The sequence below is a fragment of the Panulirus ornatus genome, chromosome 5 (genome assembly GCF_036320965.1).
Source record: "Panulirus ornatus isolate Po-2019 chromosome 5, ASM3632096v1, whole genome shotgun sequence".
In the NCBI taxonomy this organism is placed as follows: domain Eukaryota; kingdom Metazoa; phylum Arthropoda; class Malacostraca; order Decapoda; family Palinuridae; genus Panulirus; species Panulirus ornatus.
Window position 1 is genome coordinate 41,011,922 of NC_092228.1, and position 27,209 is coordinate 41,039,130.

The 27,209-nt window shown below is 40.9% G+C and overlaps 1 protein-coding gene across 1 annotated transcript; it reads left to right on the plus strand.

Annotated features, from left to right (window-relative positions):
- The first annotated feature begins 1,722 nt into the window (after positions 1-1,722).
- LOC139748709 (uncharacterized) lies at positions 1,723-23,416 on the plus strand. The gene is made up of 5 exons (XM_071662061.1): positions 1,723-1,789; positions 13,263-13,619; positions 13,935-14,876; positions 21,073-21,180; positions 21,872-23,416. The coding sequence occupies exons 1-5, from the start codon at positions 1,763-1,765 to the stop codon at positions 23,360-23,362; spliced, it is 2,925 nt and encodes a 974-aa protein (XP_071518162.1). The 5' UTR covers positions 1,723-1,762; the 3' UTR covers positions 23,363-23,416.
- Positions 23,417-27,209: the final 3,793 nt, after the last annotated feature.

Here is a 27,209-nt window from a genome sequence, read left to right on the forward strand (position 1 = left end):
CTCTTAACTTTCTTCTTTCACACAGTTTACCAAACTCAGTCACCAGCTTCTGCAGTTTCTTATATGAATCAGCCATCAGCGCTGTATCATCAGTGAACAACAACTGACTCACTTCCCAAGCTCTCTCATCCACAACAGACCGCATACTTGCCCCTCTTTCCAAAACTCTTGCATTCACCTCCCTAACAACCCCATCCATAAACAAATTAAACAACCATGGAGACATTACACACCCCTGCTGCAAACCTACATTCACTGAGAACCAATCACTTTCCTCTCTTCCTACACGTACACATGCCTTACATCCTCGATAAAAACTTTTCACTGCTTCTAACAACTTGCCTCCCACACCATATATTCTTAATACCTTCCACAGAGCATCCCTATCAACTCTATCATATGCCTTCTCCAGATCCATAAATGCTACATACAAATTAAGAATGTAGATTGAGTATTTCTTCCATGTTAGGAGGATCGTGTCTTCTAACTGCAGACTTTAGGTTAGTAGATCCTTTAAACAGACACACCAGGAGTAAGAAGTCACCTTCAGTAGCATCACAAATAGCGGTATAGAAGTGGATTCTCACCAAGGATCTTCTTGTTCCAAAGGAGTCCATTATTTCCCATCTCGTGTGTTGGAATGCAGCCTCAGAGCTGCAGGAGCCTCGTAAAAGGAGTTCTATGGTTGAACGACAGTTAATATTTTTATTTTGTGTAGGATAAATTGGTTATTCTCTTTGGTACCCCATTCCTCCTCGGTCCCACATTTTGTGGGGTGAAAATAAGTCGTCTTGTAAGTTGTACAAAGTTTTTAATGTGTTCATTCCTCAACCAAAGTCCCTTAAGATTACAATTTAAATGAACATCCTAATTGTTCGCAATACCCAGCCCGTTCACCACAATAGACTTGAAAATTTAGGGAAACATAATGGAAATCCATCAACTTGTGTCCAGAAACAGAGCATGTACGAATATTGCTGGATCTGTGAGAAATTGTGACCAGATCTCTTTCAACTTCATTGCAAATTAAATTTTTTTTTTTGAAATTCCATTTTTCAAGGAACTATCCAGAATGTGAGGCCTACACCTGAGGTACACACCTAACTGCTGCTTCCTATAGTTTGTGATAACCACACGAGGATGAACTATATTGAGATCTCATGGAACAGTGTAGCTAACGAAATTCTTCATCATTTCCACTTCCTTAACCTATAACTTTTCTTACTAAAGTCAGATCCACAAGAACTTAAGGAACATTAATTATCTTCATTATCTCAATGTTTTCCTCTAACGAAAGTAACATAATAACATCGTTACATGGTAGGCTACTACATGGGTCGAACAGTCGAATTGACCTGACCCTAGTTAAGTACTGTCATGCTCTTAATTATGCATCATTACTTGAGTGGCTTAAGTTACATTCAACAAAGGAACATCATGTAATTTAAGCATACGTTTAATCAACGCAACGTCACGTGATAACATTAAAAAAAACATGTGTCAAAAGCGAAAGTTAATCATCAGAGACGTAACCCTCGTAAATACGAGATCAAAGCAATACTATCATGAGTAACTCCAAACACCCATTATATATGCACCTTGAGCCTCGTGGTACACTGAATGTATTATAATGGCTTTGGGGTGGAGGTGGTAGTAATAATTACTGGCGGTCTCTGGGTCAGGCGGTGCGCAAGCGCGGGAAAGAGCCACCTGAAGCAGAGCGGAGGAGTCAGTGTACCTACGACAGTGGTAGGGAGAGGTCATGGCCCGCGCGGCTCTCCTCATTTCTGTGAGTACAAAGTCTAGTGTTGCTGCTATCAAGAGACATTTTTATTTCTCACGTTTTGACTATTGTTATTTCAGTTACAGTAGATGTTTTATCTCATAGTGAACGTAAAGAAGTCATCTTTTACATTATTCCAAAGATGAACTTGCCACACTTTAGTGATGTGTTATAGACAAAGTCAAACTTAGTTTATAGCCTTATTACTTTGATACAACGTTTATTAGAATGTATTTTATAGTGAAATTTTAAAATGTTTTCATATGTTTAACATTAACAGGCGAAACATGCAATTTACAGAGCGTGAAAAGCATTACATATACTTTTCATGTATAATGAGAATGTTTATTTTACACACACACACACACACACACACACACACATATTTGCTTATTCCTTCACAAAGTAAATTAATTATTTATCCCCTTATGTCCAAAAGTAATTCTAATTATCTGCCACGTGGATTATATTAACTATTATTGTCGATTACATTATTGTGATATTAAGAATAGGATTTTATTGATGAATTACATGTTAGGAATTAACATCATACAATTAGGGGTTATGGAAATAAGGTCATGTTGATTCTATAGGTTTCGGCGAAGTAGTGAACCAGCACTTCAGTGGCTGTCAGTTTCCCTTCCTTGATCCAGGTTGATGTGTTTTCTTCCCGCCACTCCCACATGTGGGTTGACCAGCATTCACTCCACAAACATCATTTTAACACTTGGCAACACGTAACTCACAAATTGGGTAGTTAGGGTATTTTGGCCCATTTTAGTGCATCGTAAATAGGTTTATGATTAACAAGGAAAGATAATATTAAATCACTGACGTCGACATGAACATTAAACAAGGCTGAATGACCATTGAGAGATTGGAAAATCCCTAAGTACAAATTTACGTCAGCGATCTGGAATTAATGACGGAAATACAATGTTTTATGACATATTTATTTACAATATTGTAATGGTTTTATCAGTTTTATCGTTTACGTCAGTCTTATAAAAGTCATAAAAGTAAAATAATTTAATATAAATTCATTATTCTCAAATGATTCACTCGCTTTATATAGTCATATACATCTACTGTTTTATGATGTAGAAAATGGTGGTTATGTATGGTCAAATATGCGTTTGTAAATCAGTTTAATATTATTATTATTCCGTAAAATTTTCACAATAACGTCTTTCATTTTAATTAACAACTTCACAACAAATTATAATGACCATATATGTAGTGTTATTGTATATGGTCTTAGGAAAAAAATAGATATACTTCTGAACTGAAGAAGTGAACGTTCGATTTATATTAATAGGTAGTTATTAACTGGTTAATGACCCTGGTAGTGTATAGGCCTGACGCCTTTCTAACCAAGCAATAAACGAGTAGTTGAATCATCTACATGATCCTGGCTTTTAAACTAATCAGTTACAGTGAGATGAAGTTTAAATTTGTGAAAGATATGATGCGTAGCGGCGTAGGTAGGGTCATGCATACGCACTCACCCGGCAACTGGCCATGAAAGTCATTGGCTCGTACACCAAAATATAACTAATTTAGTGATTTTCATTAAATCCTAAGGTAATTTGGGGGTGTCCATAGCTGTAATTTGAGCTAACGATAAGTTTTTGAAATAATCCTGTAGGGTTATGGAAGTATTAGAATTTTAAAATGATTTAAATGATTGTTTCTTGTTATGTAACGATCAACATGATCTTATGAAAGTGGTCTGTGCGTCTTTAATTACAAATAATATTCGTAAGAGAAATTGCTGAAATTATTCTGAAAAAAGCAAACGTCTTTCAGTATAAAAAAAATATATGGCCTAACTTTTTAGTTACGAAACATTACAAATTATTACGGTAGTTTAACTACGACAGTAAATCAACTCTAATTTACCTTAATTGACAGTAAATTAACGAACAATAATGTCATATTTTGAGTGACAGATATTAACATGAACGCAGTAATTAAACGACATTTGTTTACTAGAAGGAATGTTTACTTAGCCTACTATAGAAAGACTCCATTATTGGGCTGGCCATAGAGGTGATCCAGCTTTCAAAGATTTCGTCAAGATGTACCATAAGCTAGCAGACCACCAAGGACACGGTGGGGGCCAATGGCGTAATATAGGAGTGGAGAGAATATATTATTTACCGTCTGCAGGCAGCCATGGCGAGAGAGGCTGCCGGGAAGAGGATAGGCTAGATGCCTTCACGTCACTGCCAGACGAACGATCTATTTTCACTTTGAAATACTATGGCTTATTTTACGCTAGTTTTATTTTTTTCTGTGCGTTATCTTATTATTAGGTTGATATGTTTTGTTTCAAGGTTTAATTTCCTTTGTTTCTAAGTAACTGTTTATACCAGGGTTCGTTTTTTTTCTGGGTCACGGCTCGAATAAACTTTATGACCTTTCCCGCTGTGTGGAATCCATTTTCCTTGGGAAAATAATCATATTTTAATATAGTTCTGTAATACCTCGAGTTTCCGCTGTGGGGTTTCACTTTTTAAATTACTTTTTAGATTTTTGACCATGAATAAGTGAACCCGAAAAGTTTTTTTTCAAAGATTTTCGACACTTAGAGAAAATTATGTCCCTAGTTACTATGTTAATTACTCGTAACCATTTTATTTCTACATATCCTTGTGTTAGCAATGATATTAATGTTATTATCTCGTAATTTTGGTACGATCACGTTTGGTGAATTTCTGTGATGATCGGGTATAGCATTATAATTGTGTGGATGACAATAACAACATTGTACACGTACGAAAATGGACTCCATTTATTTCGTCATCTTCCTTCACCGAGCAGCCAGCTGGTCAGGGGTCAGGGTTAAGTTTGCATATTTTTTTTTCTCTCAAATTGTTGGCTTCTAACAAAAGTCCTTATGGAGGTCAAGCCTTAAAATGAATGATAAAACGTTAAAGGTCATGTAGTGAGAGAGAGAGAAGGGGAAAAAAATAATGCAAGCGTTTTTGGAGGATTCGGGAAGGCTGAGTGTATGTTAAAAAAAAAAAATGACAGGTCACACAGCTGTTGAGAAAGACTTAAGAGGGTAATAAGAGTTCCAAAAGCGTAGCTTAAGTTGTTCTCCAACAAGTTCTGAAGGTTTTCTACTTGTTCGCATTCTACCCAGCCCGTGTGGGTGGGGCTGAGGATAGAAGAAAGGGCGTGTTGACCCCGCGGTCTCTGCCGCTCAACCGTCACGCCCCAGCGTCCTCTGCGTGATTAAACTATCATCCATTGTATTTACGTTGCATAAATTAATCTTTTCATCCTGTAGGCGTTATACATGGCATAACAATCTTAATTGTTACAAAACCTTATTAAATAATGTTTAAAAGGATTATAGAGAACGCCTGATTACCACAAAAATACAATGCTATTCCTCTGAAGTTTGATGTGAGGAACTACACAAATATTCACACTAGATTAAACATGTGTAGCGGGAATATGTACCTGGATCCTATGCACATATTTGTGCAGTGTTGCTCAATCATGTGAGAGGGCGTGCAGGAAGTGGAGGGGGGTCTGGGAAGGGAAGCAGGAGAGTGTGGGAACCCTTGGTAGCGGGTCAGCTTAGACTGTGAACCGTTTAAACCCGTGGCGGCCATGTTGTATCATTACTATTGGTGATTTCTTTTGGTATGTCACACACACACACACACACACACAGAGAGAGAGAGAGAGAGAGAGAGAGAGAGAGAGAGAGAGTTTTTTACCTTCGTGTTTCTACAACTTCTAACCTTGTTAATGATGCCATGTTTGAACTTTTAATGTGTGTCTTCTCATGTATACACATCAGCTTACACCACGTAGCCAGTTTTCGACCAGTCCTGAGACGGGTGAAGGTTTGACTCGTTGTTTCGAATCTTTCATGACCTGGTTCAAGGCTTCGTTGGACAGTTTAAAAGAAGGTTTATGGGACAGAGGTTCTCTCTCTCTCTCTCTCTCTCTCTCTCTCTCTCTCTCTCTCTCTCTCTCTCTCTCTCTGGAAAATAAAAGAAAACGAGTATTGCTCAAACAGACGCCATTAGGTTAGATTATAGTGAGGGAGGGGGAGGGGGGGAGAGAGTAGCGACAGAAACAAGGTTGTTAGTGGTGTGTGACTGATGGAGGAGTTGATAGCCTCTTCTTTACACACCGCTTGACGTAATGTTTGGCCATTACGCGAGGCGTGTCTGGCGGAGGAAGACGTCCATGTTGACGCAGGATTCCCACACACCCTACCTCCTCCCTCCCTCTAGGAAGTACATGCCTCCCAACACATCTTAGGAGATTTCACTAAGGCCTTAGCAACCATTCCTGTATTGAATGATTATCTTATCCTAACAAGCTGTACGAGGTACAGTTAACTGGTTGGTTATTGGTGATTTAGGCCTGGCCAAGGTTATTGACCCCCTTGGATACGTGGGTTCGATCTCGGAGCCTTGGAATCCCAAGGCTTGGATTGTAACCGCCAAACCACCACCAGATATTTTGCTATGGCCGTCCGCCCTGTAGGTAACCACATACGCCTCAGCCAGACGCTTTGGTCAGACTTACGACACTGATGCGTCATTGTGAGCAGATCGCCACTACGTGACCCTTATCTCACATTGGTCTACTGACCTCTTACTTCCACGTCACATATTGGAAGTCCCATTCGTTATATCAAAAACGATTAGTTAGTGATTTCACAAAATAAAATAGATATATCAAATACCTACATTTCCTGTCAATTTCTGAGAGGTCATTCAGTTATTGGACGTGACGTAACGACAATTCAAAGGTCGGGTCATTACACTCAAGGGTCTTATTGCCTTTTATTTCGTGACCTGTTACTTAGTTCCCGTTACGCCTGTTGAAGTAACACGTAACAGTGTAAGGCTATATCAAGTCAAGACTGACCCTAGTGGGTCTGTAATATATATATCTCGGTTTAATTTTGCTCTATACTTGAGTCTAAAGACCTCCAAAACCACTGACATCTTCTCTGTAATCGCCAGTAATTAGCTGATGACCAGGGGTAATCAGCCAGCGTAAATAACGGGTCTTGTGGTTTAGCTGCGGTCGCTAATTGGTAGATGAAGAGAGGATCTTTCCTGAGCGGCAGACGGAGGTCACGTGACGACAGCGCGGGAAAACGCACCCGTGACGTCACGTGTCCAGAACCATAACAAATGGTTGCGTCACAAGATCTTACAGGTGATATTGTTCGAAGATAAGCTTCAATATTTACGCGATATTCAGTATTTCTGTCTAATTGACTTTTTAGAATTATAATTTGATATACAATAATATATCAATATAGCAGAATAAAGCTACCGTGTTGATAACGTCTTTTTTAAGTTTCTATTCTTGAAAATTTCATTTCCTTATCGATGTTTTCTTTAGTCTTATGTTTATTAATTAAATAGTACAGTACAACTAGAAAACAGCAGCACCTCCACCCACTAACCACCACCCCAAACAACATGGTAAACAAAAACAAGCAGCTGTGGTTACCTCGGAAGAAAGTAAGATCCGTTGACAGCGGATGTGCTAATGCGATAACTTCCCGCTAGGTGTCTCCGTCGCCGCCGGGCGTCACAACACTGAAAGCGACAGTTTCACTTCTTGCTATGTTTACTGAGGCTGAGTCACAACACTGGAAGCGGTAGTTCCACTTCTTGCTATTTTTACTTTAAATTATTGTACTTAAGATCTTTTTTCATCGCTTTTATTCATTTCTAGAACATAATTTCCATTTCCTCTTTCACCATAAGAGCCTGGGTATGTTTAATTGTATTATAAACTGAAAATATAATCGCTCTCATGGTCTTAAACTGTGAAATGAGACAATTTCGAGGTATTTTTTTATTATACATAAACTTTGAAAGTGACGTGGGGTTAGGTTAGCGTTCAAGGTCTGAGGTGATTATTCCATTATTAATAGTATTGTAGTCGGTGATTGACCCTTAGGGCAGGGTCACCCTTCCTCCTTGTGCTGTGGGGGGGGTGTTATTAACCCCCCCCCCCACATGAGCACGACAGTACGACCCTTGTTTACGTTAGGTTAGGTTAGGTGAGGTAAGACATCATTGTCAAGGGTCGTAGAGTCGTTCTCATGGAGTTAACTATCGTCTAGGTAATTGGTCGTTGAGATATAGATATTCTGTTCATGATTGGATGATGACACTAAGGTATGCCCTGATTGGCTCGAGAGGGATGTATATTGAATCTCTGATTGGTTAATGGCTAATGGCTATACCTGATGAAGTGATTGTCTCGTAAAGCAAGAATGTCCCTAATTGGTTGATTAATAATTGGCAAATTGATTTCTTTAGGGGATTCGATATTCATATAATACAATATGATATTAATAGTGGGAAATAATGTCAAACAACCCGGAATTAGATACCTTGAATTCGTAGCAATATTCAAACTCTTTAAAAGAAAAATAGTTTGGTTAAATACCCAAATTTGGTTGTGATAATTGTGTATGAGGTTGTAACAATAAGTTATGGGTTATATATAGACATACAAGATGGCAAGAGGTATGTTGTATAGTAAATATATAGATAATAGTTTCTGCAATGATGGTTACGTCTTTAGGTCGTGGCTGGTTGCCATGACGCGCCATTTTATTTGACCTTTGACCCCTGGGAGAAGGTAGAATGATAAAGTGTTGGTTCGGTCGTGTGAGAATGTGTCCAAAGCGAAGCCTAGCCTCGTTCCACTGTCATCACCCACTGAAATAGCGCTTTTCATCAGTGCGGAAAAAAAAACACAGGAAATTACCTGCCATACCGGAAGAAAATGGAAAACATCTCTAACAGTTTGGCGTTGAAATAGGCTATGTTGCATTACTCATTGTTGCCCTGGTTTAAAAAAAAACGATCCACTAAAACCGTTGATGTATTTCAAACTCCGGCTCGCACGGAGATAAAATGGGTCTGGCACACAAAGACATTTGCATAAATGGCTGTATCGTGCGCCCGCCAGCACACTGTAGGTGCACCACGCTGCCATCGCTTAGATTCACAGTCCACGGTGGAGATAATGATTTAATTACCGAATGACGTGTGATTAATGAACTACTGTGCAAATATGTACACCCAAATGAACAATGATATCACTAATGTATGCGTAAAGTAATTTCAAGAAGTTGTTAGATGTTTAATGACCTTGTTAGATATTTTCGATATTGTTTTGGGCGTTTTAATGGCGCCATTTTTTTTAAATAGGACTTTGTGCATTTAACATTTTCTACCGATGATTTAAATGTTCGTGGAATGAGATCAATTCGTAAATATGATTGTCAACATGGATTATCATATTTATATTTAGTTATTACATTTATATTTATCTAAATATTGATTCTTTCTCTTGTTTCATCTCAATGTTTTATATTAAAACTAATTAACAGTTCTCTTAATTAGACGTGGAGAAAGTATATAATTAAACATCATGTGAATGACAGTGTATTTATACAAGTCATTAACACTTGAGAAATGTAAGGGGATCTCTAATGTAGTTTGTGACGTATTTCACTAAAAAAATTAGTCCTTATTTCAGTATGTGACGTAATAGTTATACGTATTCTGACGTCATTTTTTATAGTAGTAATCCCTTATTTCTAGATTAGTGATGTATTTCTATTATGCTATGACCTCTTTCATGACGTGTACTGAACATGTATTTAACATGTATTAGATCCTTCCCACGCTACGCTAACCACCTTGTTAACCCCCCACACCCCAGTCTCGTTCACCGGAAAGACATATTATGACCTGCTTGAGAGCCAGGTCAACTATATCAATCCATGATGACGTAACAGTGTATCAAACAAGTCATTAGCGTTCTCACCAGATGGCAGTAATGAGACTCTTCGTACCCACTGGGAAAGGAAAACGAAATGTGCGTTCCCATAGGCTGAAATGTAGGAATGCCAGACGTATGAAGTTAATGGGTAGTTTCCTTATTTAACATTATTGACTTTTCTGTAGTTACTTAACCTTCCAAATTACTTGAATTATAGATTTAATTTTCCCTGTCCACGATTGTACGACCACAGAGTACATTAGTACGACTATTTAATATGGCGTTACGACATTTGGATAATTGTGGCTAAAGATCTTTGACCTAACCCTCATTAGTAAGGTCAATGACCCGTACTAACTTAAGGGTCGTTAAGTCGTGTTTCAAGGGTCGTGCCTTTGTGCTCTGTGGACGAAACGGAGTACTCAAGGGTCGTACAGTATGTGGTTCCTGTACGATTGTGTGTCGTGTGCGTTTGAGAGAGAGAGAGAGAGAGAGAGAGAGAGAGAGAGAGAGAGAGAGAGAGAGAGAGAGAGAGAGAGAGAGAGAGAGAGTGTTTTGTAATGTCTTCATCACTAGGGGGGTTGTGGATGGGGTGGGGGGGGGGGTGTAAACCATCACTTCCAAGAATGAGTATCATTAGGCCGCCACTCGTCTACCAAGAGCGTTAACTACCGCCACCATTACCTCTAACAACCATCGTAACTACCCCTCCCCTCCCACACCTGCTCTGTCGCTTGACCTTCGCTATGCCTGGGAAAGTTCAAATCTACTTCAGGTTTTTCTCTCCTGTTTGATACAGGTTCTGCAGAAGCGTGACAGAATGATAATCATTTATGGAAATTGCATGATTTGGGTCACCATCGTTAGAGACGGGACAGGATACCAAAGTGCTAGCCAAATCGTGATATGTTAAATGGGCAACCAACCATTCTCCCGTTTTTTATTATTATAGAAAGTCCTCCGTTGATTCCCTTGATATTTTTTATATATTGAGGCAACAAATGCAGAAGAAAAATACACTATATTGTTTTAAAGAAATATATCCTAGCGTGAAGTTGTGGGTCAGTGGTCCCTATAGCGGGGTTGGCGGGTTCGGACGACTAAGATGTTGGTTCTTTTCAGAAATTTACTCACGTTCGTTTGTCATGCTTTCTATGTGTTTGTTTTCCATGTAGACAATATCATAACAACTCTTCTTTTTTTTTAATATAAATTTTTATGATATTATTTTTCCATTGTTTATATTGTCACTTTTGGTTATCTTAACGGATTCATACAGTTTCTTTGTTCCATTTTCTTTGTTCCGTTTTCTCTACGCTTAATTCCGTGATTTGTATTCTTTTTGTATTTTTGTGCTGTATTATTATTATTGTGATAATGGTGGGTCGTTTTTTTCCGTTTCGTTCCTATATTCCGTTTTTTTTCGTTATGTTCCGTTTCTTTCCTTCCTTTGGTCCGTTTCTTTTGTTTCTTTGGTCCGTTTCTTTCGTTCCTCTGGTCCGTTTCTTTCGTTCCTCTGGTCCGTTTCTTTCGTTCCTCTGGTCCGTTTCTTTCGTCCCTCTGGTCCGTTTCTTTCGTTCCTCTGGTCCGTTTCTTTCGTTCCTCTGGTCCGTTTCTTTCGTTTCTCTGGTCCGTTTCTTTTGTTCCTCTGGTCTGTTTCTTTCGTTTCTCTGGTCCGTTTCTTTCGTTCCTGTGTTCCGTTTCTTTCGTTTCTCTGGTCCGTTTCTTTTGTTCCTCTGGTCTGTTTCTTTCGTTTCTCTGGTCCGTTTCTTTCGTTCCTCTGGTCCGTTTCTTTCGTTTCTCTGGTCCGTTTCTTTTGTTCCTCTGGTCTGTTTCTTTCGTTTCTCTGGTCCGTTTCTTTCGTTCCTGTGTTCCGTTTCTTTCGTTTCTCTGGTCCGTTTCTTTCGTTTCTCTGTTCCGTTTCTTTCGTTCCTGTGTTCCGTTTCTTTCGTTCCTCTGGTCCGTTTCTTTCGTTCCTATGTTCCGTTTATTTCGAAACATTTGACAACACACCACATGGCTCATTCTAGCTGCTTTTCCTGCGGTGAACGGTACGCGCTCGCCCTGCCAAACGGTAAATTTTACCGTAGGTATATGGGTCCTCTCTCTCTCTCTCTCTCTCTCTCTCTCTCTCTCTCTCTCTCTCTCTCTCTCTCTCAGTCCCCTGGAACGGAACAAAAGCGCTGCTCAAGTCGTGTTTAACCCTAGGGTGTGGCTAAACCCAGGACCTTCCGAGTAAGAAGGGCGTATATGTACTCTGGGGAAGGCGAGGGAAAGATCTAAGCGAAGGAAGGATGAGGGTGAGAAAGAGTTAGGTAAGAATGCAAGGCTAAAAGAACATGGAATGAGGCGTTCCATTTTTTTTTTTTAATCCCACGAAATGGGTTTCATTCCCGGAGAACAGTGTTGCCAACGCCGTCACTTTCCTTGGTAGCGCTGGAATGGGTTTAGGAACAGTGTTGCCAACGCCGTCACTTTCCTTGGTAGTGCTGGAATGGGTTTAGGAACAGTGTTGCCAACGCCGTCACTTTCCTTGGTAGTGCTGGAATGGGTTTAGGAACAGTGTTGCCAACGCCGTCACTTTCCTTGGTAGTGCTGGAATGGGTTGAAGGCTTATGACGTCACACGCGGAGAACAGGGGGGGTGGGGTGGTCGTGTTGTATTGTTGTTGTCTCCTGGTTATTGTGATGCGGAATGGTGTTATAGAAATTATATAATAGATTGAATTAAGGGTTGGATGTGTCGTGGGGTTATGTGGAAAGGGTGGGGGGGGGGGGGGGGAGGTTAATTAGGTTAGGTTCTTTGTATACGTTTTGATGAGTTGGACAATTTTTCTCGCCATTTTTATTACTTGACTTAATCTTGACCCGTTTGCCTCAAACGTACTCGAAAAACCAGCTTCCATTAATACTATCACCAACCACTACTACCAAACCATCCATATTGGTACTTCATCTATGACCTACTATAGGTAATACGACCGTTAGCACAGCACAAGCCGCCGCAACCAATCAGCGCCCAAGAAATGGTGTGACGTAAAGAATTTTTTTTTTTTCGTTACCCAGAGCGGCAACTGGTAGTGTCCGCCGCGTCACGTCTTGCACTAACTTGGGCGTGGGAGTTTCCCGTCTGGGTAGCGCTTGGGCTGGTATGCGCGCGCACCTGCTTCCTCGTTGCCATATTTCTCTATCTAACTTGCCATAAACATGGATAAATTTGAGGGTATTATATTATCATTATTATTATAACATTATTATTATTATTATTATTGATTTTATTATCATTATCATTATTATTATTATTATTATTATCATTATTATTATTATTATTGATTTTATTATTATTATTATTATTATTATTATTATTGTTATTATTATTATTATTATTATTATTATTATTATTATTATTATTATTTCTGGATTTTTATTGGTATAATTATGATTATATGATGTTGATAATGTTTGGAATCATTGATTTAATGTTAAAGTAATTTCAGACACGCTTGTTTCTAACACTGAAATAAAGTGATGAGGGATAACCTGTTTAGTGTTGACTAGTCACGTTCATTCAGGGTCACGACACTGGGAGGTCACGACACTCACTATGACCTGATATCTCTCTCTTACGTCATCGAGACCAGAGCTGACCTCGTGGTGATTTGTCTTTCCCTCTCTCTCAGGTGACCTTGCTCCTGGCCGGGGTCACTTGGGCTCAGAGGTCACGTGGTCAACCCCGGCTGAGCGATGTGAGGGACGACGCTCCTGCAGGAGGCGACGACGGCGACCACGCCTACATAATGGCGGCGTCGTCGTCCAGGAACCAACCCACAGTAAGGAGACGACACTCACGACTCGTTGAGGCCGATGACCTGGTTTCGACCCGGTCTAACGAGTCGCGACGACCGCCACGCCTCAAGACGAGGCGCAGACGACCGCTGGACCCGGAGCGACGTCGGCAGATAAGGTTAAGGAGACAGAGGTTAGGTCTCCAGGTCAGGAAGAGGCTAAGGGGGCAACCTCGAACCCCACCAGACCAGGTCAGTGTGTGTGTGTGTGTGTGTGTGTCTTACCTAAATACACCCACTCTCCATTTTTTGTTATTTGTATCCTACTTGCCTTCAACGTATCATAGTAGAAATGATAGTATTAATACCTTCAATAAAAGTTGTTTGTATGTGTTTGTTGTTGTTAAACAATGGCTACTTTATTTATGTTGACGGAAATGGTTTTCGTCCCATTTTCTATTTAGGTACCGCTTTATTATTACATGGTTTGTGTTTTCTATTTCTCTCCTTGCGTGAAAGGAGGCAGCACTTCCCATTTTCTTCTCAACCGGTACGTTTTCTTTGTAGGTGGAGAAGACTCCACCAGCTGATGAGACCAGTCCTGCCCCCGTCACATCCACCAGTACCTCCACATCTCTCTCATCCACCAGCATGTCCTCTTCCACAAGTTCCACCACGAGGGGTCGTTTTCCCTCGTTCCGAGCCGCTTCGAAGCTTCGAACGAGCGCCAAGAAGTTCCAAGCCGGCTGGGGCCTGAAGCTCAGTGCTGAGAGAGATGCTTCGAACACCGAAGACGAATCGGAGGTGTTCGAACCCGTTGCTCCGGACGCCAGGGGTTTGACGGCTCGAAGACCCGGCATTACCAAAGTCCTGAAACAGCCCCTGCCACACAGGCTGACGCCCACGCCCGTGCCCCCGCCCACGACAACGCCCACGCGAGACAGGAGGTTACGTTATCGACCGTCACTCCTCACCAAAAAGCCGAGGTCGAAGCCAAAGCCAACCACTCCCTCCCCGTTCACAACGGTTCGAACCCCTGAACCGATTGCCACCGAACGCGACCCGGTCGTTTACGAACCTGAACCGGACCTGTACGAACCCGTGGCTCCAGAACCGCCCACCACAGACTTGTACGAACCGGAACCGTATTATTTCGAGACAGAACCGACCATTTACGACGGGGAGAGAAGGCTTTGGAACACCCCCGTCCCCAGGAAGGTCAACCTTGACCCTTTGACCTCCACGACGCCCAGGACGACGTACGAACCGACCTATGCGCCTCGGGATCCGGTTAGCGATCCCCTCGACCCGGTATCCGGCCCTCAGGAACCGGATTTCGCCTCGACACCATTATATAGCAAAGATACGCTGTATGACCAGCATTCACGAAATGCTCCGGGGTTACAATATGCTCCGGTTCCCCAGCACGCCACACTGTATGCTCCAGATCCGGTGTATGACGACGCTGTCTATGACGACAATGAAGATTATTATGAAGACGGGCCAGGGGTAAGTAACTGTCAGTCCTCACTTAGAATTTTAAGTATTATTATACTCTTTAAGAAAACTTCTATTATATCCTGAAGGTTAAGTTATTGATATTGTAGAATGTTAGTTTTTAAGAAGGCTGGAATTCAAATGTTTTATGAGGGGTTTCGGACGCTTTCCGCCAGACGTCGAGAACATTCTCTGGGATGTTGACAAAATTCGTTATTCATATTTTCTCTTATTTTCCTCCTACTGTTCTTCAACCAGATGGCAAACTGGTAGATAATTGTGTAATAACTTCTGTTATGATTAACTAATGTTCTTTGCGTTGAACGCTACGCGCCAGCCATTCTCCTTGCTTCTCATTTTCGGAGTACATTTCTTAATACAATTGTGGAAAAAAAATTAAATTCTCCAAGTGGATAGTGATAAGTTCAATACACATTCAGAAACTCAATGACTCATGAAATTTTTAGAAATATCAAACATTTAATCACATTTATTTTGTTTGACAATACCGAAAGATATTGAGAAATGCAAATTCCGCCATTAGACTCCTATCAGAAATCCTTATGAAGCTTTATGAAAATGGTATATATACAATGGAACATTTTCAGAAATATTGACACAGAACCTTTTAGAATTAGTAAGGGAAAATATCCAAATATTTCATTCAAACATCTCACGGGAAAATAAAAAATTTGATTAGGATAACTATATAAGTATGACCATGGTCGTTTATTTAAATTTCTTAATATCTTTAACCCTATGACCTGACCCTCAAATTCTAGAATAATGGCCAGACCATCGTATCTAAGGGTCGTACCGTCGTGCTCAGTGGATATATGTACGACCTGAGAAGATTATCATCTATGAATCAAATATTCTAACTAAAAGATCTAATTCTATCTGACTTTGTGGCTCTGTGAAGTCTTGCTGTCGCTTATTTACAAAAATAATCACAAACTGTAAACCAAGACCCCGTTATCCCTTGTAATAGGATAGTGTTTACCTAATTATGAAAATAATCATAAAATGAATCAGGAAATTATATATATATATATATATATATATATATATATATATATATATATATATATATATATTTTTTTTTTTTTTTTTTCAAACTATTCGCCATTTCCCGCATTAGCGAGGTAGCGTTAAGAACAGAGGACTGGGCCTTTTTTGGAATATCCTCACCTGGCCCCCTCTGTTCCTTCTTTTGGAAAAAAAAAAAAAAAGAGAGGGGAGGATTTCCAGCCCCCCACTCCCTCCCCTTTTAGTCGCCTTCTATTTGCATGGTTTTCAAATATTATGACCAATTTTCGAAGCATTCGTCAACAATTTTATGGCTTGCAATGAAAAAAAATATATATGAAATTAGCATACTAGGTTAAACCAGTTGCATCGTATTCATGACTTCACTACAGACATGGCCGTTAGTGGAGAGTGTCCGGTTAACACAGTCGTTGGCCGGGTACTGGTGTCCGGTTACCGAAGTGATGTCAGAAATACACTGTTTATGCCTAACAATTAACGGCCATTAGACGACTCTGTGACCCTATTTTTTTTTTATTAGATTATTGAAAAGACATATTTTGAATTAGGCTTTGATAGATAGGATTAGACTTGGAGAAAGCAATAGACTAGTATAACAAAAGGTATGGTTTGTCTTCTAAAAAGAGGGTTAGGTTATTGCGTTATAAGTAGTTTGATAGTTAGATCCTATTAATGGTTGTTTTGATAATTTGGTTATATCCTATGAGTGGTTATTCGTCCATGTATCAAGGCCAGTAATGGTAGATGGGTATATTATGGAGTCTAATTGTGGTGTCCGTTAAATTGTGTGTACATGGCAGGTGGATGGCCATTTAGGCTAGGCTGTGGTGACTGGCCATTTAGGCTAGGCTGTGGTGACTGGCCATTGGGCTAGGCTGTGGTGACTGGCCATTTAGGCTAGGCTGCGGTGACTGGCCATTTAGGCTAGGCTGCGGTGACTGGCCATTTAGGCTAGGCTGTGGTGACTGGCCATTTAGGCTAGGCTGTGGTGACTGGCCATTTAGGCTAGGCTGTGGTGACTGGCCATTTAGGCTAGGCTGTGGTGACTGGCCATTATTATAGGCCAAGGTGGTTAACCGATGTTCAGGTGGGTCAACCACTTACATAATTATCTTTAGTTTACATTTAGTTAATATAAATACTTATTGAAAACCTTTAGTTAAATGTATATGATTATTAAAAACAGCTAAATAGGTTTATTCTAAGGGCCTGTACGATTTCTGGCTTCATAACCAAGTTAATTGTTCAAAGCCATTAGAATAATGTGATAAATAATGTGTTAAGAATTGCGACTGAAAATTGACAATTTTACAGGACGAAAATAACCCATAAATATGACATCTGTTTTTGTTATCACGTGAAGAAAATTTATTTATATTTTCTATATGGGTAAATTTCTTTCTGGCTCTGTCAATATTCATAATAAATTCAGATTTTATAGTTCTCATTTATCATGAACTTTTGACCATTTATTATTATTATTATTATTATTGTTATTATTATTATTATTATTATTATTACCTTTTAAGGAAGTGCCAAATTAGTAGTAAGTTAAATTTTCAAGGAAATTATATTATATTTTTCTGTAAATGTGATCTTATAAAATTTGCCTTGATAGCCAACCCGGGTTCGAATCCTGGGAATGGCAGTTGGCCCACATTCATCCTAGGTGTTCATCCTCCCCTTGACAGTAAATGCAAGGTTGGGACATGGTAACATATACGGAATTGATAATCACACATGCCCATATACACACACAGTTATATAAATTATTATAGCAGGAAAACACGAAAAAAATAATAATTTCCAGACATTTATGTATTTCAAATAACCTCTGTCGAAAAATTGACATAAAAATAATTTAAATTTCTCTTACAACACTAAATTCCTTCTCTACTTACTGCTGTTCTAAGTTATTTTCTTTACGTAGATCATTTACAAAAGTAGGTCATTTACACTTCCTGTTTCCGGAAGGTTTTGAACAGTATTTAAAAATGTCAAATTTTTGTGCTATTTTTAAAAGTTACTTTCGCTCTGTACGTGAATGTCTGGAGACACTGTGGATTGGGTGGTTCAGCCACGTACTCAGTTAACTGCCATTATCAGTGTCACTGTTTGTCACTGCTGGATGATAATGATGCTCCTCGTTCACTTAAATCGCCTGCACCAACTCCCGTTTTCTTTTCCCTAACCACACGGGTAATTAACATGCGACGGCTTAGGATCGTTGTTATTTTGCCGACACATCTTGCTTAACTTCCTCGTTAGGTTAAACTAGGCTTTTTAATGACCATTCGTTTCATATTTATGCTTGACATGTTTATTAAAATGATGGCGATACGTTTTCTTTGAAAGAATGTGGGAAATTTGATATTTTAAGGCGTAAAAATACTTGTGTAAATGTGTATATTTTTTGTAGTTAAAGAACAGGCAATTGGAGTCGATATAGCCTATATTTTAACTTCATGTGTCGGAAAACAATGTTTTATTCATCATAAACATTTATATATATATATATATATATATATATATATATATATATATATATATATATATATATATATATATATATAGTGTTACTGTGAGTAATTTTACTTAACTATTGGATGAAGTTTTAAGATGGTGATTCATGTTTTAAGCAACATAATACTGCCCTCATGGCCAGCTAGGCTATTAAGTAGAAAACGTTATGCTAGAATGAAACAGAAAACGTAAAAGGTTTTTCGACAGAGGGGAAACTGCAGACTATTCAATGATTAAGGGTATATTTCACGTTGATGACAGGGGTCAAAAGTTGAATGACCTCTTGATGGAAGTCCTTGTCTTGTCTAACAGTGAACTAAACAGTGCCTTTGCCTTGCAGTGATTGCACATGCAACAATGACGTCGACATTGCGTAATATTTGCTTTCAGCTACGCATCGGTACGCAACAAGCCAAGTGGTTACTTTACTTTTAAGCGGTAGTTCTGTGTCATGGATGGTAATTACACGAGTGAGGGTGGGTGGTATGAGGTCAAGGGTCGTTCAGGGGTCATCAGTGCACGTGACCAGCTGCTCAAGACCCACCCGGAAACTGAACGCGAAGAAATGGGTTGAACGCTTGGGTTAGGCTAGGCTGAACGTACGGGTTGACGCCATGGTACATAGACCATCCCAAAATGTTTCCTTATCTTTATCTTTTAAGAAACCACGTAGATATATTGGCTTATCTTTATCTTTTAAGAAACCACGTAGATATATTGGCTTATCTTTATCTTTTAAGAAACCACGTAGATATATTGCCTTATCTTTATCTTTTAAGAAACCACGTAGATATATTGGCTTATCTTTATCTTTTAAGAAACCACGTAGATATATTGCCTTATCTTTATCTTTTAAGAAACCACGTAGATATATTGCCTTATCTTTATCTTTTAAGAACCCACAAAGGTATATTTCCTTATCTTATCTTTATCTTTTGATAACCCCCAGCTAATTATGAGCATTATAACTAAACGGAATATATGGTAATTTACAACTTGGTAGTTTATTGATAAGCAGTAAATAATTTCATTTTGTATCATGTATGCAATTTGATAATAAAGATATCTTATCTTACCTTATCTTATCTTTAAAGATATCTTATCTTACCTTATCTTTAAAGACATCTTATCCTACCTTATCTTTAAAGACATCTTATCCTACCTTATCTTTAAAGACATCTTATCCTACCTTATCTTTAAAGACATCTTATCTCACCTTATCTTTAAAGATATCTTACCTTATCTTTACAGACATCTTATCTTGTCTTTAGAGACATCTTATCTTTAAAGACATCTTACCTTATCTTTAAAGACATCTTATCTTTAGGGACATCTTATGTTATCTTTGAAGACATCTTATCTTACCTTATCTTTAAAGACATCTTATGTTATCTTTAAAGACATCTTATCTGAAAGTGATTGAACTGTTGTATGTATTAGATAAGGTAATATATCAAGCTTTATATTACTGTATTTATGATTATTTAAGTTTTAAGTTTAATGAGGAATATAGATACAGATGATTGGAGAATCATTACCTCATTAGAGCGAAATGATTAGGTGATTGGTTACGTTCAATGAAGAATTAGAAATAGAAGTCGCCAATGATAGAAACCAAAACTAAACTTCAAAGACACTTTTGAAATTTTGAATGACTTTGAGAATTTGACTTTGAGGGAAATGTTGACATACGAGTTTTAAAAGCCTTATTACGAGATGATTAGACGAAGTAATTCCTAATTAGAGATTAGAAGACTAGCCTAACTATGATTGGTCAATTAGGGTTAAAGGATTGGATGATTATTTTTGCAGTATAGAGATCGAACTTGTGATTGGTCGAGGCAGTGACCATAGAAGGACTTTAGAGTGTTACGTCAGTGGAGGCTGCTGATTGTGACAGCAGTCACCGTAACGTGTGTCGTAACACAGTGAGGTGTGTGACGCAAGGCAGATGTGTTCAAGTGTTGGCTAGGCTTGCCTTACCAACCACATACTCTGCTGGTGTTGTATTTTGTGTTGTATTTCAGGATTAATGATTGTATTTTGATTTATTATTGTATTTTTTTTAATGTCAATATTCCCTGTTGTATTATTTTCTTGGCCTGACGCCATTTCTATGTCGTGTTTCTTCAAGTATTTTTATATAACTTTCTTTGAATGTCTCTCTCTCTCTCTCTCTCTCTCTCTCTCTCTCTCTCTCTCTCTCTCTCTCTCTCTCTCTCTCTCTATATATATATATATATATATATATATATATATATTAATTCTACTAGTCTCTCTCTCTCTCTCTCTCTCTCTCTCTCTCTCTCTCTCTCTCTCTCTCTCTCTCTCTATATATATATATATATATATATATATATATATATATATATATATATATATATATATTAATTCTACTAGTCTCTCTCTCTCTCTCTCTCTCTCTCTCTCTCTCTCTATATATATATATATATATATATATATATATATATATATATATATATATATATATATATATATATATTAATTCTACTAGTCTCTCTCTCTCTCTCTCTCTCTCTCTCTCTCTCTCTCTCTCTCTCTCTCTCTCTCATATACACTAATTCTACCAGCCTCTCTCTCTCTTATATACATTGCCTCTCCTCCTGGTCGACAGATCTTCGACCAGTACAAGTATGGCTACAACGTTGAGGCGAAGGATACAGGAAACTACCATGCTCGTTACGAGGCCAGAGATGGTCGAACTGTTAGCGGATCCTACAAGGTAAGGAATATATATATATATATATATATATATATATATATATATATATATATATATATATATATATATATATATATATATATTCCTATTGCTACCATTTTCATGTGTGGCGTGGTGGCGACGGGAATGAATGAGGGCAGACCGTATGAATTATGTACATGTGTATATATGTATATGTCTGTGTGTGTATATATGTATACGTTGAGATGTATAGGTATGTATATGTGCTGTGTGTGGACGTGTATGTATATACATGTGTATATGGGTGGGTTGGGCCATTCTTTCGTCTGTTTCCTTGCGCTACCTCGCTAACGCGGGAAACAGCGACAAAGTATAATAAATCAATATATAAATACATTCTTTCCAGTGTATATAATTTGTGGAAGCTTGAGAGGGGGGGGGGGCTGGAAACCCTCCCGTTTTATTTTAATTTTCCCATAGAAAGAACAGAGGAGGGATCCAAGTGAGGATTTATTATTCCTCTATTGCTTAGCCATGTGTTGTTGACGCTACCTGGCTCACGCGGGAAAGAATGAATGTGTATGAAAGATAATTTATGTATCATTCATAATGACTTCATAGATTTGTTTATATTTGATGTATCCTTTGTTAGTGCTGTAGTTTGCATGTAGTAGTTTGTATGTAACAGCTTAACTGCTTGTTAGTGACGTAGGTTTGACCTGTGCTGCAGGTGGCGCTGCCAGACGGTCGTGTACAGGTCGTGACCTACGTGGCAGATGACCAGGGGTTCAGAGCTGACGTGACCTATGAAGGAGAAGAGGTCACCCCGCCCACGCTCCGCTCCCCAGCTCCCCAGGAGCCGCAGGCTAGGTTCCCAGCTCCCCAGGAGCCGCAGGCTAGGTTCCCAACTCCCCAGGAGACACATGCTAGGTTCCCAGCTCCCCAGGAGACACATGCTAGGTTCCCAGCTCCCCAGAAGACACATGCTAGGTTCCCAGCTCCCCAGGAGCCGCAGGCTAGGTTCCCAGCTCCCCAGGAGCCGCAGGCTAGGTTCCCAGCTCCCCAGGAGACACATTCTAGGTTCCCAGCTCCCCAGGAGACACATGCTAGGTTCCCAGCTCCCCAGGAGACACATGCTAGGTTCCCAGCTCCCCAGGAGCCGCGCCCGACCACCTCCCGGCCTGCCAGGGTGCATCCCCTGCCAGCACCCCAGACCTCGCGCCCCAGCCAGCGCCCCAGCCCCAGCGGACGCCCCAGGTTGGGCAAACGCCCCAGCCCCGCCACCCCCAGCCCCCCGTCGCCCCCCCAGAATCTCCACTTTGAGGACCACGTGGCCACCGTGTCGCCCAACCCTTTCAGACTGGTCGTCGACCAGGCGCGCGCCTCTACCCTCTCCCCTCCCCCTTACACCACCACCACCACGCCTACCACCACCACGCCTACCACGCCCAGGACGAACGCCCACGTCACGGACAACGGCTTCGCCAAGAGGGTCACGCCCACGAAGCGCCCATCTGACTCTACGCCCACCACCACCAACGCCCACACCATCATTCCCCCACACTCCACGCCGCCCACCACGCCCACCACCACCACCACGCCCACGCCCGTCTACCAGTACAGATCCGCGGCGCGCCCCGGGTCGAAGACAGTGCTCTACAACCTCGAGGAAGACACTAAGGTTTATATTCCTACGTTGGGTGGGTCGCACGCCGTCCCTATCTTAGTGCCTTACCCCCCAGGGGCGCCCCAGCACGACCCACTCCCCCAGCACGACCCACTCCCCCAGCACGACCCACTCCCCCAGCACGACCCACTCCCCCAGCACGACCCCCTCCCCCAGCACGACCCCCTCCCCCAGCACGACCCCCTCCCCCAGCACGACCCACTCCCCCAGCACGACCCCCTCCCCCACCACGACCCACTCCCCCAGCACGACCCCCTCCCCCAGCACGACCCCCTCCCCCAGCACGACCCACTCCCCCAGCACGACCCACTCCCCCAGCACGACCCACTCCCCCTCCCCCACCACAACGTCGTCTCCTCCCCCGTTAGAACGTACTACCTGAGCCAGGGGCAGAGGGAGGCGCCCCCCAGGGAGGTGGGAAGCGTGGAGATCGTCAAGGGCGACGCCCTTCGTCCACGACTGAGCCTGAAGATTCCAGAACCACACGAGACAGATATCTACCCGTCACCTCCACGACGCTACCGTCTACTTTGATCCCCCCCCCCCCGAGATGGACGGACGGGAGCCGTGTTGTTACTGTCTATCCGACGTACGGATGGGCCGGCGTTACTGTCTATCCGACGGACGGATGGGAGCCGTGTTATTACTGTCTATCCGACGGGTGGATGGATACGGGAGCCGTGTTATTACTGTCTATCCGACGGGTGGATGGGAGCCGTGGTATTACTGTCTATCCGACGGGTGGATGGATACGGGAGCCGTGTTGTTACTGTCTATCCGACGGATGGATGGGAGCCGTGTTATTACTGTCTATCCGACGGACGGATGGGAGCCGTGTTATTACTGTCTATCCGACGGGTGGATGGGAGCCGTGGTATTACTGTCTATCCGACGGGTGGATGGATACGGGAGCCGTGTTGTTACTGTCTATCCGACGGGTGGATGGATACGGGAGCCGTGTTGTTACTGTCTATCCGACGGACGGATGGATACGGGAGCTGTGTTATTACTGTCTATCCGACGGACGGGAACCATGTCATTACTGTCTACCATACGGACAGGCGGGATACGTGACCCGTGTCATAACTGTCTACCGTTTGGACGGAGAGGCAGCTTAGCCCCGTCTCCTGTCATCTACAGTGACCCAGACAGGAGGAAAGGGACAGAATTAGCCCCGTCGCTTTACCGTCTCTTCTGACCCATGTTGACAGAGTAAGTAGCCCCCCGTCACCCGTCTAGACACGTAACCCCCCATCACCCATCTAGACACGTAACCCCCCGTCACCCGTCTAGACTCGCAGCCCCCCGTCACCCGTCTAGACTCGCAGCCCCCCGTCACCCGTCTAGACTCGCAGCCCCCCCCCGTCACCCGTCTAGACACGTAACCCCCCGTCACCCGTCTAGACTCGCAGCCCCCCCCCGTCACCCGTCTAGACACGTAACCCCCCGTCACCCGTCTAGACACGTAACCCCCCGTCACCCGTCTACTACCCCCCTCCCTCTCCCCCCTCCCCCGGGCGATAGACAGACCCTTACGAAAGGAAGCCCGGGTCTGTAGACGGCATGACTGTCACACATCAGTCACGCGTGACAGAAACACAGAGGAAAAGTCAGTGAGGGTTGCCACCTGTCATGATTGAGAACGGGGCATGAAAGTGTCATGTTCGAGGCGGAGGGGGAGGGGGGGAAATGAGTTACATATCAACAGGTCATTCCACCCTTAACTACTGTATTGGTCATTTCACCCTTAACTACTGTATTGGTCATTTCACCCTTAACTACTGTACTGGTCATTTCAACCTTAACTACTGTAGTGTGGACAGATCTGGATGCAAGACAGTGCTATGACCTCGTCCCTTTAAGGCTGTTTCTCATGAGGTGAGACATGAGATCATGTCACAGTCTTCACTGTTAAGGTCTAGTGAACAAATGGGTCGATAGTTCATAATTGTGTTCACGACACAGGGGACTGTTATATAGTAGGATCCCATCCTACATACATGCTTATATTTAGGATTCGATCCTATATATATTTAGGATTTGATCCTATATATATATTTAGGATTTGATCCTATATATATATATATATATATATATATATATATATATTTAGGATTCGATCCTTTATGTATTTAGGATTCGATCCTTTATGTATTTAGGATTCGATCTTTTATGATTTAGGATTCGATCCTATATACTTAGGATCCAATTCTATATATTTAGGATCCAGTCCTATATATTTAGTATCTGATCCTATATGTATTAGGTTATCCCATGTATTCAGGATTCCATCTTATATGTTGAGGATCCATCCTATGTGTTTAGGATCTAATCCTATATATTTAGGATCCACCCTGTATGCTTAGGATCCAATCCTATATATTTGTTTAGGACCCAATCCTATATATCTAGGATTCACCCTATATGTTTAGGATCTAATCCATTATATTTGTTTAGGATCCAAGCCTATATATTTGTTTAGGATCCAATCCTATATATTTAGGATCCATCCTATATGTTTAGGATCCAATCCTATATATTTGTTTAGGATCCAAGCCTATATATTTGTTTAGGATCCAATCCTATATATTTAAGATCCACCCTATATGTTTAGGATCCAATCCTATATATTTAGGCTCCCATCCTATATATTTAGGATTCCATTCTGCATGATCAGGATCCAGTCCTATATATTGATATATACAGTTTTGTTTTTCCTGTCATAACACTAGGTACAGGTTCGCAAGGTGCAGAGTTGTATAACCATTTAAGTACGACTTTACGACGCTACAGCACGACTGCACGACCCTTGAGCACGGCTATACGACCCTTGGCCACAATTGTACGACCATTGGATTGAATGACCTGGCCTTTTAAACGGCCGGGTTATCACAGCCAATGGTCGTACTTAAAGATGTTACCAACACGTTCAACAAGGGTCGTACCGTCGTGGTCAAGGGTCGTACCGTCGTGGTCAAGGGTCGTACCGTCGTGGTCAAGGGTCGTACCGTCGTGGTCATGGGTCGTACCGTCGTGGTCATGGGTCGTACCGTCGTGGTCAAGGGTCGTACCGTCGTATTCAAGGGTCGTACCGTCGTGGTCGAGGGTCGTACCGTCGTGGTCAAGGGTCGCACCGTCATGCCCAAGGATCGTACCGTCGTGGTCAAGGGTCGTACCGTCGTGGTCAAGGGTCGTACCGTCGTGAAACATCTGTGGTAATATATCATGCTCACACCGTGAGGTTTACCAACACACAATCTCCCATTTCGTTGTAAATACAACCTTAGCCCGTTTTTTATAGTTTCTAGTAGACACTATGCCATAGATATAGTTTTAAGTACGTGCTATATAAACCTGTGGCATATAGATATCGAGAGCCTTTTTATAGATAAAGTCTGATCTTTGATTATCGCCAGCCCTTCACAGGAAGGATTAGACCTTTATTTATCGCCAGTTTATTGTCTTTAGGGATTTGACCTTTAATTATCGCCAGTTTATAGTATTTAGGGATTAGACCTTTAATTATCGCTTTCGATATTAAGGGAGTGGCCTTTAATTACCCCCAGCCTTTAATATTAAGGGGCTGACTTTTTAATTATCGCTTTCGATATTAAGGGATTGGCCTTTAATTACCCCCAGCCTTTAATATTAAGGGATTGACCTTTTAATTAACCCCAGCCTTCGATATTAAGGGACTGACCTTAAATTATCCCCAGCCTTTAATATTAAGGGACTGACCTTAGATTATTCCCTAGCCTTTAATATTAAGGGACTGACCTTAAATAAGGTCAATAACACTTGACTGGCGATGTATAAAGGTCTTGTCATTTTATAGTAATGTAAGCATTACTGAGTAGGTATATATGTAGTCTATATTATAGTGATTGCTATATGTAAGATAATTGAGCCGCTTGTGTACAAACTGATCTAGTTATTAGTATATATATATACACATGGAGGTTTGTAGACAATTTATATATATGCAGAACGCGACAGGTTTAGCCCTTCGCTATTTTTATATTAAAAGAAATATATTCTTGGATTTTTATTTTCCCCCATGTTAATGTCTATTGTTTTGTTTATAATAATGTCATTGTTGGTTCTATATTACAGAGGGGTACTGAATTTAATGCAATTATAGATTAGTTGGGTAATTAATAAATAATGGGTACTGAATTTAATGCAATTATAGATTAGTTGGGTAATTAATAAATAATGGGTACTGAATTTAATACAATTATAGATTAGATGGGTTATTGATAAATAATGGGTACTGAATTTAATACAATTATAGATTAGATGGGTAATTAATAAATAATGGGTACTGAATTTAATACAATTATAGATTAGATGGGTAATTAATAAGTAATCAATGTAATTC

Bases quoted from the DNA above. Each gene is read 5' to 3' on its own strand.
- LOC139748709 (XM_071662061.1), top strand. From the start codon at position 1,763: ATGGCCCGCGCGGCTCTCCTCATTTCT. The intron at 13,620-13,934 runs GTCAGTGTGTGT...TTTTCTTTGTAG, and splicing joins CTCGAACCCCACCAGACCAG to GTGGAGAAGACTCCACCAGC. The intron at 21,181-21,871 runs GTAAGGAATATA...CCTGTGCTGCAG, and splicing joins CTGTTAGCGGATCCTACAAG to GTGGCGCTGCCAGACGGTCG.